This window comes from Oncorhynchus kisutch, linkage group LG2 (assembly GCF_002021735.2).
Source record: "Oncorhynchus kisutch isolate 150728-3 linkage group LG2, Okis_V2, whole genome shotgun sequence".
Lineage (NCBI taxonomy): Eukaryota > Metazoa > Chordata > Actinopteri > Salmoniformes > Salmonidae > Oncorhynchus > Oncorhynchus kisutch.
The window spans coordinates 41387894-41405220 of NC_034175.2; the positions used below are offsets into that span (position 1 = coordinate 41387894).

The 17327-nt window shown below is 40.7% G+C and overlaps 1 protein-coding gene across 2 annotated transcripts; it reads left to right on the forward strand.

The window, feature by feature from the left end:
- The first annotated feature begins 3050 nt into the window (after positions 1 to 3050).
- Positions 3051 to 16140, forward strand: LOC109866001 (uridine phosphorylase 2). 2 transcript variants are annotated; one of them, XM_020454534.2, is made up of 15 exons: positions 3051 to 3189; positions 3396 to 3448; positions 3711 to 3887; positions 4420 to 4528; positions 5098 to 5194; positions 5799 to 5878; positions 11062 to 11162; positions 11512 to 13155; positions 13276 to 13350; positions 13465 to 13600; positions 13705 to 13863; positions 14584 to 14698; positions 14809 to 15018; positions 15211 to 15357; positions 15521 to 16140. In XM_020454534.2, exons 9-15 carry the CDS (start codon positions 13292 to 13294, stop codon positions 15661 to 15663), a joined length of 969 nt encoding a protein of 322 aa, XP_020310123.1. In that variant the 5' UTR covers positions 3051 to 3189; positions 3396 to 3448; positions 3711 to 3887; positions 4420 to 4528; positions 5098 to 5194; positions 5799 to 5878; positions 11062 to 11162; positions 11512 to 13155; positions 13276 to 13291; the 3' UTR covers positions 15664 to 16140. The 2 variants fall into 2 exon arrangements, with proteins under 2 accessions (XP_020310123.1, XP_031650256.1); XM_031794396.1 differs by lacking the exons at positions 3051 to 3189; positions 3396 to 3448 and having other exon boundaries at positions 3720 to 3887; positions 11512 to 13350.
- The last annotated feature ends 1187 nt before the right edge of the window (positions 16141 to 17327 follow it).

Here is a 17327-nt window from a genome sequence, read left to right on the forward strand (position 1 = left end):
CAGACTACAAAGTGACACGAGCCTACCAGAGCCTACCAGACAAGCAAAATCACTTCTATGCTCGCTTTGAGGCAAGCAACACTGAGGCATGCACGAGAGCAACAGCTGTTCCAGACAACTGTGTGATTACGCTCTCCATAGCCAACGTGAGTAAGACCTTTAAACAGGTCAACATTCACAAGGGTGCTGGGCCAGACAGATTACCAGCACGTGTGCTCCGAGCATGTGCTGACCAACTGGCAGGTCTCTTCACTGACATTTTCAACATGTCCCTGATTGAGTCTTTATACCAACACATGTCAAGCAAAACACCATAGTCCCTGTGCCCAAGAGCACTAAGGTAACCTGCCTAAATGACTACAGACCCGTAGCATTCACGTTCGTAGCCATGAAGTGCTTTGAAAGGCTGGTAATGGCCCACATTAACACCATTATCCCAGAAACCCTAGACCTATTCCAATTTGCATACCGCCCAAACAGATCCACAGATGATGCAATCCCTATTGCACTCCACACTGCCCTTTCCCACCTGAACAAAAGGAACACCTATGTGAGAATGCTATTCATTGACTACAGCTCAGCGTTCAACACCATAGTGCCCTCAAAGCTCATCTCTAAGCTAAGGATCCTGGGACTAAACACCTCACTCTGCAACTGGATCCTGGACTTCCTGACGGGCCGCCCCCAGGTGGTGAGGGTAGGTACCAGCACATCTGCCACACTGATCCTCAACATTGGAGCCCCTCAAGGGTGCATGCTCAGTCCCATCCTGTACTCCCTGTTCACCCACGACTGCATGGCCTGGCACGACTCCAACACCATAATTAAGTTTGCAGACGACACAACAGTGGTAGGCCTGATCACCGACAACGATGACACAGATTATAGGGAGGAGGTCAGAGACCTGGCCGGGTGGTGCCAGAATAACAACCTATCCCTCAACGTAATCAAGACAAAGGAGATGATTGTGGACTACAGGAAAAGGAGGACTGAGTGCGCCCCCAGTCTCATCGACGGGGCTGTAGTGGAGCAGGTTGAGTGCTTCAAGTTCCTTGGTGTCCACATCGACATCAAACTAGAAGGCTCCTCAACAGCTTTTACCCGCAAGCCATTAGATTCCTGAACAGACAATCAAATGGCCACCTGGATTATTTGCATTGTGTGTGTGTACCCCCCCCCCCTTTTTTTACACTGCTGCTACTCGCTACTCTCTGTTTATCATCTATGCTTAGTCACTTTAACTATACCTACATGTACATATTACCTCAATTAGCCAGACTAACCGGTGCCCCGGCACATTGACTCTGTACCGGTACCACCTGTATATAGCCTCACTGCTGTTATTTTCACTGTCATTTTACTTTTTAAATTGTATTTATTTACTTATCTATTGCTTACCTAATATCTATTTTTTACTTAAAAATTGCACTGTTGGTTAGGGCTTGTAAGTAAGCATTTCACTGTAAGGTCTACACCTGTTGTATTCGGAGCATGTGATAAATAAACGTTGATTTGATTTGATTTGAAGTTGATGAAACTGTAGGGAAAATGTCGCAGCACTAGTCTGAGTACCAGTCTCTCTCTTTCGCTAACATTCCACTTGCCTCTCCTTGTCAATGCCAAAAAGACCGGCCTTTCAGCAATCAAAACATTCAATATGTGCTGGATTTACGGCAGTTGCTCATTGGTTGTTGGAAAAAACGTTCATTTTTTCCATGACAACATGTGGAGCATCAAAAATATAATGAAAATGTATAACATAGTCAAAAACAAACATTTAGCTGTTAGCTTGGCAAGGTGTATTTTGAGGCTTAAAATCAAGCAACTTTTGACAAACTGGTTTCATCTAGACAAACAAAAAACAGATGCTGAGCAACCGGATACCAACATGTTCTGTGGAGAAAAAAAGTGATAGAGTTCCAATATTTGCGTAATCGTTGTGATTGGAGGATAGCTGTGATTGAGTCAGGTTTAAATTCTCTGTTCTCTTCGAGCACATTAATGATATAATGTTCATATTTGAAGATGTCAGAAAGGCACATGACATGGAGTACACGGAATGGATTAGCTAAAGGGACTGGTACCCAGACTAGCGCAGCACAGCTTCCAGAAAAACTGTTGCTTTCAAACTAGGGATTTCATGGTTAATTGGGGTAAAACAGTAATTCTGCTCAGAGATTATGCATGTATGAACTACACATTGACACATCCAGCCCAAAGCGGGATGTGTAAAATACACTTAGTAGTCGCCAAAGTTCCGGAGCATGTCTTTAATTAAATCTGATGTCAACCAGATGTCATCAAACAGATACCAACTCACATCAACAAAATTACTTAGTACCTCCTTATTATGACTTAGTATCTCATAATTATGACTCACATATCTCATAATAATGACCTACTATCTCATAGTTATGACTATCTAGCTCATAATAATGAATTACTCTCATAATAACGACTTACTATCTCATAATAATGACTATACTATCTCACAAATATGACTTGCTTATCTCATAAAAATGCCTCACATATCTCATAATTAGGACATACTATCTCATAATAATGACTTAGTATCTTATATCTTGTATCAGATTTTCATTTTTTGGTGGCCGGAACGAGCTTCCATAGAGATGGGAGGAAAGATGTTGTCTTCATTTTCTGCATTGCAAGCCCATTCATGGAAAATTAGCCTAATGTTTTAAGACTAGGCATAATAGAGGTCTAGCTACAATGTATTCAAATAATAAAGCAGAAGATAAAATATTCTTATTATTTTTTAAATATATATTTTTTTAACAAATTTGTTCAACTATATTGTGGGTTATGGATAGGCTACAATAAGTAGCAGATAAAGGGTTTGGTGGATTATTCATAATTTATATAATATATATATAATTTAAATATATATATATATATTTAATAAACAGTCAAAAACTAAATATAGATATCAGCTCTAATTCAAATGAATTTCACATCATTTCTGTTTTTAAACCCATTAACGAAAAAAGGTTATTGAACACATTCCTAAAAAAGTAACGCTCCAGCCCTGTTTCCATAGTAACAAAACTCTCGACACAGTCAGACGTTTGTTTTGTCACTCCCTGCAAGTTAGCTCGAAATCCATACTCGGGTTTTCTCCGCACTATTTTTTCCGGTGTCCAGATTTGCAAACGCAGTATAGCTGGTAATGTAAGTAATGTTTTGCAATGATGCTTGAACCTCACATTAACTTACTAGCTACCTACACTTACACCATGCACTAAAACGAACACGTATAGCTAGCTGCTAACGCTAGCTGGCAACGCCTTATTGCTAAGCTAACGTCCTTACCGAGCTAGCAATTTGACCAGCAGTGTACGCTAGGATGACAATGTACTGCGTTCTTTTTTCAACAGAAAGACAACAGTAGACATGAACACGGACACAGATCGCCGACAAAACGACAATGGCAAGTACAATTGGTCTTCAAATGTGCCAAGCTGACTAGCTAGCTAACGTAGCTAACTACCGTTAGCTGTGAAGGCCTAGCTAATATCTCTGATTCTGACTCTTGGCTAGCTAGCTAACGTTACACCTCTTATTCTAAAAAGCCTCTAAGATGTAAAGTTACCAGGTGAAGGTGCTAGCTAGTTGAAGTAGCTAACGTTAGCTAACGATCTAGCAACAACTTGAAGCAAAGCCTTTATAATTGTGTGTGTTTTTTATTTTAGGCGTTGGCAATGGTGATGGTGATGATGATTCAACAAAAGCTGCCCCGACTTCCCAGATTCCTGGGCTGTCTGACGATGCTAACAATGGTCCTGAGGAGAGGACTAAAGGACGCCGTACTGGAGTTAATGAGTCCGATTCTGCTTATACTAAACTGGCTAAACAAGGAGGACAGAGGGGTAAAAACGGTATTCTGTTTGACCTAGAAATAACAAAGACTATTATCTCCCCTTTCATCTGTGGAAATGAAGTAAGTTATAGCTAGCTATTTGTCTAGCTCATAGACTAAAAAAGTGCAGTTAGGTAAAATGACACACCCATCCAGTTTGTAAGGATGGCCTAGCGAGACACTTTAAAATATTAGTAAAATATTTTTTTATCGTTTATTATAAACTGGGTGGGTTGAGCCCTGAATTCTGATTGGCATGGGGTAAGAATATATAAGTATAAAATATATGGATGAGCAGTGATAATGTGGCTAAGATGCAATAGTAAAGGTCCCTAAGGTATACAATGACTGACATGACAAGAGGAAAACTGATGATGCGCTACCCAATTTCAAACTTGCAGCTTGTGCATTTTACTATTACAACTTTAAAGAGTAAGTTGCCAGACTGATCCCCCCCCGCTGATCCCTGGGGCACACCCCACAGTTTGGGAACCACTGTAGTGTACAACATTGGTAACCAAGTTCTTTTCATTCATTTACAGGTTTATTGTGGCACGAGGAGACCAATTTGGACACCAAACCTAATTCTGGATCATCTTACAAAGCTCCAAACTGGTTCTCTGGATCTCCAAAAGCTCAAGAGCAAGCAAGGTACAGCCAAAAAGGCAAATTAAGATGAGAATAATGACGGTTACTCTGTATTAAAAAATAATCTATTTGTGAAGTTAGTTTGTTAGTAATTTATGGCTACTTAGCCAGGCCAAGATGGGTTGTGTGCATTGATCATCCAAATTTCATATTTGTTTGAGGTTGTATGGTTGTTGTACCCTATTGTAAAACAGGGGTGTGTTCAGTTTGTTAAATGTTTTGCTACATTGCGTGGCGGTTTGTACTGAATGACACGTTTCCCCCAAACGGTGCACACCATTCTTCAACAGGCTTTGTGTGTTTGCTCCCGTGTGGTGGAGTGTGGGCTGATCAATATGGGCGTGGTTACCATTTGATATCGCAAAACCCATGCAGAGCACAGTATGCACATTCAGCCTCTGGGCCACTGTTATCAAAACATTCTTCAACTAGTTCTTCAGAACATCCGCCGTCTCTGACGTATCAAACATTGCACACTGTTGAGTCCTGCTGAATGCAGCCCAGTTATACAGGCTAAGGCTATTATTAGTATAATGGGTTATTTGACATTTGTAAATTTGTCTTTCTTCCAGCCCAACCGAGAGCTTTCAAAACTACATGTCAACTAATGCTCCCTTTGGGAGTGATAATAAGTCAACTTGGGAAAGGGACTTTGATGACAAAGAGAAGGTGAATGGAGAAATCCTTGCAATTTCACTTCTGATGATGCGCTACCCAGCAAATGTAACAATACTTCCCCGTTCATATCATATTGTGCTACGATAAATTGAGTCAATAGTTTATTCTGAGGTCATCGAAGTCCAGTATGCCGACAGACCTGTTTAGATTATTTTGGACATTGACTTCCCTTTTGACAGCATGATATCACCTGCCTAGTATCATGAAAAGCTACATGTTTTTAGCTCATTACAAATATTAGCTAACAATGGATAGAGTTCTCAGACTCAACACCTACTGTATCTAGTGAACTTATAACCAACCACTATACCACCATCTTTGGCTATGTCCCCATCTGTTGCTGAAATGTATTTGATTAGCATCAAATTGTCACTTGCGTTTACCATATTTTAATTATTCTAGATTGATCAGATTCCTCTCTTGCAGTTGCAGTGATAGAGAAGAAAGTGACATAGTATGTCCAATAGAAGCTGATGTTGCCAACTGAAATAGGGGGCTTCATCCCGTGTTCAACCATCTTTCACCCCGTGTTCAATCCTGATGTGATTCCAGCTGATAAATGACTATTCAAGACACTTTTTGTTTTTGCTGTCAGATCTCTCCCAACAGCCAGATGGAGAACTTGTCCTTAGCATCAGGAAAGAATGAAGACGCAGCAGGCAATTTCAAGAAAACGTGAGTGACCCCATTGAAATGTTTACACCATATATCCACAAGATGGCAATGTTATACTTTTTCATTCACAGCACAGCAGAGTGCAGCTCCAGGCAGCTTGGGTACCTTTACAACTCTTTGTTATAGGCTCAAAGATTCATATATATATATATATATATATTAGTACAAAAATATAAACGCTACAATTTAAATGAGTTACAGTTCATATAAGGAAATCAGTCAATTGAAATAAATTCATTAGGCCCTAATCGATGGATTTCACATGACTGAGCAGGAGTGCAACCATGGGTGGGCCTGGTAGGGCATAGGCCTACCCACTACCCACCCAGGCTCAGCCAATCAGAATGGGTTTTTCCCCACAAAAGGGCTTTATTACAGACAGAAATGCTCCTCAGTTTCATCAGCTGCCTGGGTGGCTGGTCTCAGATGATCCCGCAGTTGAAGAAACCTGGATGTGGAGGTCCTGGGCTGGCGTGGTTACACGCCAGCCCAGTAGTTGTGAGGCCGGTTGGACGTACTGCCAAATTCTCTGAAATGACTTTGGAGGTGGCTTATGGTAGAGAAATGAACATTAAATTCTCTGGCAACAGCTCTGGTGGACATTCCTGCAGTCAGCATGCCAATTGCACCTTCAAAACTTGAGATGTGTGGCATTGTGTTATTATAAAACTGCACATTTTAGAGTGGCCTTTTATTGTTCCCAGTACAAGGTGCACCTGTGTAATGATTATGCTGTTTAATCAGCTTCTTGATATGCCACACCTGTCAGGTGGATGTATTATTTTGGCAAAGGAGAAATTTTCACAAACAGGGATGGTCTGCAAATTTGTGCACAAAATTTGAGAGAGTGTTTGGAAAGTGTATGTGATCTTTAATTTCAGCTCATGAAACATGGGACCAACACTATACATGTTGCGTTTATATTTTTGTCCGTATATTTACATTCAAATAGTTCATGTCAAATAGAAATAGAGGTCAAACACACATGATTTCAGTATGTAATTCCTATTGATTGTTAATGATATGGGATTCTTTGTACTGTAAGAATACAAATACTTATGAAGTACTGTTTTGTAATGTGAACAGCATTTCTGTGTTAATTCGAAAAAAAATGTGACAGTGTTTGAAGTAATATGGGAAAAATATATAATTTGTTGCCGCTTACCGGTTTTGATAGAACAGGGGCCAGCTCTTAGGCCTATACAGGATGAACATAGTTTGTTTCTAATTTTAAAAATGTAAGTCTCGTCTAACCTGCCTATCGCCCCAAAATAGTGTACTCAATTACTGCACACATTATGAAAGAACTATGCAAACAAATGTTGGATTAGTTTTTCGTATATAAAATGGCCTTAAATATACAAATACTAAATCCATTTGATTAAAAAAATGTTAGATATGGAAACACTGTGTGACAACGGTAACTACAAAAATCATAAATGTTGGTTTCTAATATAAATTAGGTATTTGAATTATAATTATTGTTTTAATTCATAACAAATTGTTATCTTGAAAAAATTATTCACTGGCCATATTTTTACAAATGATATTTAATAAATGATATTTATTAAAGCAGTATTGTACTGCATTATTCATGCGTTTATAAAAACATTGTTTGGCCATATTTTATCTTTACAAAAAATATGTTAAAATCATATGACTCATGCCAATATTACTTAAAAATGCCTTTGTCTTTTGCCTTTGACTTCCAGGGCCCTCCCACTTGTTTCCATTTGGCAACAAATGCATTTGATCCGTTTCCTAAGAACAAATACATGGACATTTTGATTTAATGTTTATCACCCAAGTTTGAGTTTCCATTTTTTTATTGAAGGAAATGTGTACACACAGTTTTATGAGAACAATTTGTGGGGAATTTCAGTAGCAGCTAACTATTTCTGCCTTCGCGGCTAGTTCAAACTCAAAATTTCCGACTTGCTAACAAGTTGATGTTCTACAAATGCTGCGTTCAACCAGTTAGCAAGTCAGAAATTTCAGAGTTTCCTTATTCCCACTAGCATGTGATCTGGAGAGGAATTGCATGTCATGTGACTTCACCAAAGGACCTCATTGGCTAGTGTAAGCCCCCCCCCCCCTTTTGTCAAGTTCAATGGTGTTTGTATTTCTTCATTCATGGAAGCAAGTGGATGAAGAGAAATGGTATTATGCCACATGGCAACATTTTATGCATTAAATGTGAAAACTAGGGTAATTTACCAAGCGCAACAGTTTATGAGTGTTAATTAAAGCTACACTCTTGGTGTATTTGTGTTTCAGCCCAGCAGCCCCGCTACCAATTGATGGGGCTGAAGAAATGTAACTATTTTAACATTTACAGACCGCTTTGGATGCACTTCAATGGTATCATCAATATAGTTTTTAAAATGTTTGAAGCCATATATTGTTAACAAAGGCATTTGTTTAAAAATAATGGATTAAAACAACATTCAATTTTGAGTTATGATGGGACCGTTTTACTCACAAGTTATGTTATACAATTTTCTTTTGACATCATTCAAGAATCAATAGGTATTGGCCTCATATCATTCATTTTGGTGACCAAAATCGGGTGCAAATATCCCAGATTGCACCTTTGTCTCTCCAGAAGCTTGCAGATTCAATGTGCTGACAATATTTGTTGTGGTAGTCTTGAACCTGGCCTCCCTAGTTCTCATACAATATAGCACTGCCCAAAACCCCTGCCCCATAACTTTGTTAGAATGGATAAGGCCGATGTGATGTGGCCAAGGAATAGAGTTAGTTAAAGGGCTCGTCTTTCTATTTGTCCCATTATGGCATCTGTAACAGCACGGGCAACGCCATTGAGGCCATCTCCATTTTGAAGTAGTCGGTTTTTCTTTTGTGTTTGAAAAAAGCACAAAGCTAATAATGGTGATTTACCACCACCTGCAGTGCCGGCGACCTGAACCAAATCTTGTCATTGATCTACTGTGGCACCAGATGGCGATGACATTTACAAACCATTATTAAACCAACTTGAAGAAGTAGACAATAGTGATACATGGGTCAGCTGTTTGTTCACCCGGACCCACCTGCAATTCCTAATAATCCATCCGCAACCGCCCGACTAAATCTGGGACCCTAACCCGCAAATAGGCTGATAGAAAATGTGATCTACAGTCAGTGACGACGGAACTATTTTTTTGACGGGGTACCGAATTTCATTTTTTCCAGACTATTTTTGATATGTTTCTGCTTTTCAACTTGCCTATGATTGGGCACATGCAGCTTTTCTTCAGTCATTACTGCCCTAGGAGATGAAATAAACCCTGAAATAATATCATCAATGTGATTTATAACATCAATGTAACAAATCAATGAATTCAATCTAGTTGACGTCGGTTAAGTTCCCCTTTCATCTATGCTTCTCTCGTGCAGCAGACGTTTGGGAACTGGAAGAAAATGCATTAGCAACAACAACAAAAAATGATAGACTTTCCGTGCAAAATGTCCAAATGACATCATTTTGAAATGAAAAGCAGTGAAAACAACCTAACATGTTTCTGATAAGATTTAAGTTTGTCTCGGATGCATATTTTATGTGGTTGGAATACTATCAGCTTTTATGACGCTGATAAAGATGGCACCTTTACAGACGGTCCCTAACCGCGCATTCATAATTTCAAGATGCTGAAAGAAATAAGTCATATTTCTCTACTCCTGTTCCAGAGTCCAAATGTACATTTGGTGTATCACTTTACTGCAATAAGTGCTCAATTCTGCAGGAGTTAATATTATATTAGGCTAAGTGAGAGCTTATAGACCTATAGTCAGTTTTCAGTTAGGTTACAATTCCATTTAACCCATCTGGCTACAATTCCCTTGAGGTGCCATATTTGAAGTCCCCGTCTTTTGGCTCTCGAATTTGTCTAAACCATCACAGTCATCACACATAACGTAGTCGGCACTGCTATCATCCTCTTCTAGCACGTCACCAAATCTTTCCCAAACGTTGCTTTCCTGGCCCTCCCTTTTTATTTTCAACTCTCCATTTCGCTACTTTTTTTTCTTCTTATTTAATTAAACTCCAACATTGTCCTTTTTGCCTCAGTGGACCGGCGTTAAAAAAAAAATCTCCCAAGTTAACTTAACACAGCGCGCATCCAACCCAGAAGCCAGCCGCACCAATGTGTCGGAGGAAACACCGTGCACCTGGCAACCTTGGTTAGCGCGCACTGCACCCGGCCCGCCACAGGAGTCACTGGTGCGCCACCCGGGAGGCTATATTTAGGGATTTCTAGTGCATTGTTTTCTCTTTATTCAACCCGACTCCTACCCGCCCTTCAGAGGACTGCGATTATGAATCACCACCCTACGGATAAAACAAAGGGGACTGCGGGTTATGAGTCACTAGTAGACAATGCTCTAAACATTATCTGATCGCTCCCAGCCCATAGGAATCCCTACCCATTTAACTACTTCAACATGGTGGAAGATCTAAATGGCAATGTCCATGAAATGGGTCCTCTAACACTATGGGCCAATGCCAGACTTGCCTGTCTGCAAATAATACTGATGAAAGAGTACAGATGTCCTCACAAACGTTCAGCTCAGTTAGCTATATGAACCAATACATCAACAAACAGATCGCTAGCTTCAAATAGTGTGATGACATGACCTCCCCTGACTTTGTTTTTGCTACCAAGGTGGTCTTTACTCTACAATGCAAGTCATTGAGCAAATGTTGTTGTTTAAAAAAAAAACATTTGCCACCTGTCAGTGACCTGTGACATTGATCTGTTAAACATAGGCCTACAGAGATGTCTCTTAAGCGTACAACATTGTCAGAGATGGCTACGGCTTCACAGTCAATACATTATTAGAACCATAATGAATAAAAGGACATTTTAAAATGTGAAGATATTGTTGACCCATTTTGTAGGGTACAAAAACATTTATTAGTTCAACTGTATCTCAGTTAGAGGTAAGTGTTTTCAGGGTCCATATTCAGTGTTTGCTGTTAGTGTACTCCCCCCTCACCATGTCAATATTACCATCAGCTGGCAGATTCTCCCACGTTTTTTATGGTTTTGAACCCTCCACTAGCTCTAAATGTTCAAGAGCTCGGTGTTTTGTTTTCCGCATTTTATATAGGCCCCATTTTGTCCCCCCCCCCCCCCCCCCCCCGCTGTGTTTTAAATGCTTGCATTTTGGTCTTGCAGATCTCAGAAATCTCAGAATTCGACCCCTGTCAACATGTCTACGCTCTTGAGCTTTGGCTATTTAGAGGACCAGAAAGGGGCACCAAATACGCATTCATCAAGTAAGTAGCTGTTCGTGACAGTGGGTTGACGTTGGAACTTCAAGGTCATTTGAATTCAGTTGGCAATTTGGCTCATTGCTCAGAAGCACATGCCACATAGACTAACTAATAAAATATTGAATGTATATGAAGTCATATAGATTTATTTTACAATAAATCATGTATAGATCTACATAATTGATACAAAGGACACCGAAGTAGAGTTGCAAAATTTCAACGGGTGTTCCATTCAGACAAGATGATATGCCTGTCGATAAATCAGTCGGGGAAATGGTGACCTGCATTGTTATCCGGGGGGGGGGGGGGCGGGGGAACACCCACACAAATGAACCTGTGTGTATTCCTGCAGGTTCCAAGGAGTAGAAAGGAGCAAAGGCAGTGACGCACGACTGACTCCTCAATGTTCTACTCCACAACGTTCCTTCACCAGGTTTTGCCTGTTCACAACCGCTCATAGATCGATAAAAGCAGTTAGTTTAGGTTCAAGTCAGAGTTAAGGCACTCTTGTCATGCTACATGTTTATGCTTGTCCCTAGACGTATACACAACTGCAAAACTTGATTCTGTTAGATTGCGCTCACAGACCCACTCTGTTCTGTGCCTGAAGTTGCTAATGAACTGCATTTTCACTGTAACACTAACAGCTAATGTACTAGCCTGAGCTATGCTCTTGTTCATCTGTTGTAGTTTGGGGAATGATGGTTTACTTTTAAAAGGTGTCTATGGCTTAGAAGGGCTCCTCTAAAAATGCCTGCTGTTTTGAAGTGTTATGTCTTTTTTTGTGTGTGTGTGCCTCGTTATGGTTGCTATAAAGATTTGTTTTAAAGAAAATAAATGTGTTGTGCATGGAAGCATTTGGATGTGTTCTCATTCTCTTTGTGTGCTTAATGAAGCTCAGTGAAGCACTCATTACCATTTGAAATGGTATCTAGACATGTATTAGTAGAAGTGTGACTCTTAGCTAGATTGTTCCAGAAACCTGAGATCTCTATGAATTTACTTACATAATTGTTCCTTCCTCTTTTCCACTGTCGTCATTAGTGGAAATTGTGTTCTACCGACGTAATTGACACAGGATACAAAGTGAATATTCAATATCATCGGACATATTTCTCCCCGTAAATGATTAAACAAGTTGCCTAAGTTATAAATAAAAGGTTATATTTAAATTAAAACGTTTTTAACAAATGACTAGGATATGCGGATATATCTAAAACAACCGGTTAAGGTAATATGTTTTGATGATACACACACAGTCAAATATTTGTGCACACTCAATTGGTTTGGAACCTGAACGTCATGAGATGCCCGGGATTCTGTGACAATTACGTAACAGTCTAGCTCGTGTTTGAAAACTGGCCAACACAGCCATTTTTGTTTGTGTAACAACATTCATCGTGTTTTGAGAATGGTGGAATGTTTTGAGAATGGTGGAATGTTTTGAGAATGGTGGAATGTTTTGAGAATGGTGGAATGTTTTGAGAATGGTGGAATGTTTTGAGAATGGTTGAATGTTTTGAGAATGGTGGAATGTTTTGAGAATGGTTGAATGCACCTGGCAATCAGAACATTGACTTGGCTTTTTAACCATTTCACTCAATTTCAATTGCATGGCCCTTGTACAGTACTTTTCACCACCGAAGTAATGAATAGGTTTAAAAAATAAGAATAATTATATATATATATATATATATATATATATACTGTTTCGAGTCATGACTTTGGATCTGGGCCAAGTATTTGGAAAGTTTGTCTATCAAAGTTAGTGTTTGTTTGAGATCACTTCATGTTTCAGTGGGAGAGACCAGACCAATGACTGGACCAGACAGTCACTACCCTTCTCTCCCCAACCAATCACTCCTGAGAGAAGTCACAGGTCAAAGTTATATCAGCCCAAGAGGCAGAGACGGGTAAAAGAGTATTTAGGAACTGCTACACAGCACAACAGAGAATATTACCCTTTGAATTCAGAAGAACCTTTCTAGCCTGAAAGGTATGTTTTGCACTTGTGGCTGTAGTAATATTGTGGCTATAAATCTTGTGTTTATAACATATTGTGTCATAATTCAACAGTTGATAGCAATTGTAAATGTTTTCTTCATATTTCTTTTAGGATACAGCGAACAACTATGTCACCTATTTTACTGAACGGTATAGGGACTGTCAATGACCATTCTGAATATATCGAGTGAGTATATGTATTTTACTTTGAGGTTTTATTATAGTACTGGTTATTGTCCTGCACTAAATAACATTCTGTTATGCAATTGTCATGTGCTCTCTCGTGTCAATGATATTACAGACCCGAGGTCCCTTTCAAGAACCCCCAGATCCATGTGAAGAACCCCCATTTGGATACAATGGAAGAGGACATTCTCTATCACTTCAACCTGGGGACCAAGACCCACAACCTACCTGAGATGTTCGGAGACATCAAGGTTTGTGAAAGTTACCCAGACAAAATAGGCGCAAGTACCTGATTCATGGAAGCTAGTCTCATAGACGAAGGAATTACAACGGCCTTTCTGTCTCCCCCGTGAAGTTTGTGTGCGTCGGCGGCAGTGCCAATCGGATGAGGTCCTTTGCTCAGTTCATTCACCAGGAGCTGGCTTTGCCCGGAAACATGGATGACGTCACAGACATCTGCGAGGGAACCGACCGCTACTCCATGTACAAAGTGGGACCCGTACTTTCTATCAGTGTAAGTATCGCACGAAGGACACATCTCCCTCGCACGAGATGACGACCTGACTTGACTTTCGATAGCCTGTCTAAGACTTTACATCTTGGAAGTGAAGATTCTCTATGTAAGCCAGTGACTTGACACCTGAAATGGTGTTCTGTTATTATCAGATGTTTGTCCAGTTTGGTGTGTTGCTGTATCTTCTAATAATAGTGTATTGGATTTATTTAGCGCTGTTCTACCTGGGTGCTCAAAGCGCTTTACAATAGTAACCTCTACCACAATTAGTCACCTCTACCACCACCCCCATTGTATGGTACATATCTGGGTGATGTACAGCAGCAATTTTTTTGTGCCAGAACGGAATTGAAAGTCTATTCCACGTTGGTTCAAAGGAATTTAATTGAAATGACGTGGAAACAACGTTGATTCAACCAGTGCGTGCCCAGTGGGAAGAGTGCCTGGCGACCACCGTAGCACGGTGTCGCCGGCAAAAGCTAACGTGGCCAAATGTTTTCCTCCAAGTAAGGTAGCAGCCTTCATGGACAAATAATTGTTAATTTGGTAACCGTCTGGATGTCCCCGTGATACAGTCTACTCGTTAGGGAGAGCATGCACGACAAGTCGGCGTTTCACAACACCAGGACGTAGTGACCTTCGCCACCCCACCTGCCGAGCACTGCTTTCCTGCAGTTCTGTTAACCGTAGATCGTTAACCTCACCCCACTGTTTCTGCAGCATGGTATGGGCATCCCTTCCATCTCCATCATGCTCCATGAGCTCATCAAACTGCTGCATCATGCCCGCTGCATCGACTTCATCCTCTTCCGCATTGGCACCTCCGGTGGAGTCGGTAAGAGCATACTGTCCCCCTTCCGTTCTTCTTTCAAATGTTGATACACATTTAATACATGTTTATCTAGTTGAGTGCCACAGCTCTCTAAAGTCATGTCACCCTTACAGGTCTGGCACCAGGAACAGTAGTGGTCACAGACAAGGCGGTGGACTGCTTCTTCCGCGCCCAGTTTGAGCAGGTGGTTCTAGGTAAGGTGGTCACAAGGAGCACAGAGCTGGACGTGGGCGTCTCCAAGGAGCTGCTGCAGTGCTCCTCCGAGTTAGAGGACGTGCCCACCATCATCGGCAACACCATGTGCACCAGTGACTTCTATGAAGGTAACCACATCACGTAACTCACCTCTGTCCACTCTGCTACACAAAAGCCCTAAGTTAAAGCTACAGTCTGCAAGTTTTGTTGTATTTCGAATCGCAGACTGCCTCTTTTTTTTAAATTTAGGATGAACATTCCCAATGTTGCCTACTAGCCTTCTGGTCTAACCCAGTCTGTTTTCTGTTGTGGTCCTCCAGGTCAGGGTCGGCTGGATGGAGCTCTCTGCTCCTTCTCCACTGAGGACAAGTTGGAGTACCTGAGGAAAGCCTTTAACACGGGAGTCAGGAATATTGAGATGGAGTCTACCGTCTTCGCAGCCATGTGTCGTGCCTGTGGCATCAAAGGTATTATTCCAAATAAATGACAGTCCCACTGTCTCCAATGCCACTAACTTTGACAGAGAGAACCTGTAATCAAAAAGGCTTTTGTTTTTACACTTGTTTTTATTTATTTTGTATTTTACATTGTTTTGATATTTCTAACAGATTTCACCTTTTTCCTCCGCAGCTGCAGTCGTATGCGTGACTTTGTTGAACCGTTTTGATGGGGACCAGATCGCCACCCCTCATGATGTGCTGGTGGAGTACCAACAGAGACCTCAGGTTCTGGTGGCCCACTTCATCAAGAAACGCCTGGGCCTCGTCATCTAAGCTCCCTCCGATCACCTCTGCTGCCCTTGGAGTGTATATAGCTACAGTCCCAACTGATATGTGGATATATGTATATAGACAAGTTGATATGTGATCAGATATTATTTAAACGGAGTTCTAAGAGTACATGAAAATACATTTTGCAGATTTGTAAAAACGAAGCTCAAAGAGTGGGCTCTTATGCAATTGTGTGGTATTTGTGTATATTTGTATGGTATTATATATTGTGTGACTGAGTACTTTGACTGTGTAGATGAAATCGTTTATCTGTGTTACTTCTGGATGACATTAAGTCCTGTGACTTAAAATGAATCAAATATTTAAACAAAGAAGCACTCTGACTGAAATTTAATCAAATGACTCATGCAGGAGTTAGGCACTGGTATAGCTGGGATATATTTAGAAATGGAAATACATCTGACTTCATTGTACCTGACATTTTAAAATCATGAATAAATTCATTTCAGGCCTGGCTGATATGGGTCCACATCCTCTTATTCCGCATGGATTAGTAAGAAAGGACTAACTTCGAAATGGAGATGAGACACTACAGAATTGCGGCCTAGACCAGCCTGCACTGACACGTAGTACAATCAGCATATTGTTACAATACCCATGGATGTTACACAGTCAAATGAGCAAATATATACAGATAAACATACATGAAAGGTTTGTCGTGATGACAGGCACGTTTTATCTAAAGTCACAGTGGCATAAAACACAGAAATTCTGTGTTCAATGAAGTATCAGATGTTGATGAATAGCAGAGGGAGGCATATGAGGAATAGTGCAAGGAATATGTTCAAAGTTGAGCCAACATTAGTCTGAATTGACAATCACAGAAAAAGCCCAAAGAAGAAATACTGACAACTCTGTGGACAAATATCACTTATCTATATGACCTGTACCTGCAACCAGGTTTCCAAGTTGCGTAAAAAGCTATTCAACTTCAATATAAATGCTATTTATATTATGACTTATTCCTGGACAACTGGTTAGCGGCTTTGATTGAATTAGGACTAAACACTCTTTGTGAAAGACTTGAATCCCGTGGAGTCAGTGTCCCGTTGAGGTGGTCTGGGTGGCTGGACTACAGAGAGAACCTCCTTGGCATACAGTGTGTTGTGGAGTCCTTCTACCCGCAGGGCCTGTTCAACCCTTACTCTTCGATTAGACCCAATATGGAAAGCAACAGAGGGAATAGAGTAGTAATAGGGCTTTGGTCAAAAGAAGTGCAGGACACTTGGTGCCATTTGGGATGCATACATTTTACGGTCAAAAAAGCGTCAAAATGCGTCCAAAAAAAATACGAGAACGATACTGTTACACCCTTGTCCGTCATTTTCTTTCGGATATTTTGGTAGTCTAGTCAAACGTGTCTGTGTTTTCCTCACCTGCCTCAAACCAAGGTCAGTTGTTCGTTGATCACAAATTTCAATTGGGAGGAGATGATCTGACAGTCACTGGCCTGATTACACAATAGGCTGCAGGTAGACCAGTGTGCTCTCCTGCACAGTGGAGTTATGACACAATGTACCAGACAGACGGACTGTATGTTGATTCACCCTCCGGCCTTGATGGGAAACCGCTTGAACGTCTGACTGCACTAGGGTAAGGTTTGGTTGAGCCAGGTCAAACATTGTTGTGAATGATTTTCTGGGTTT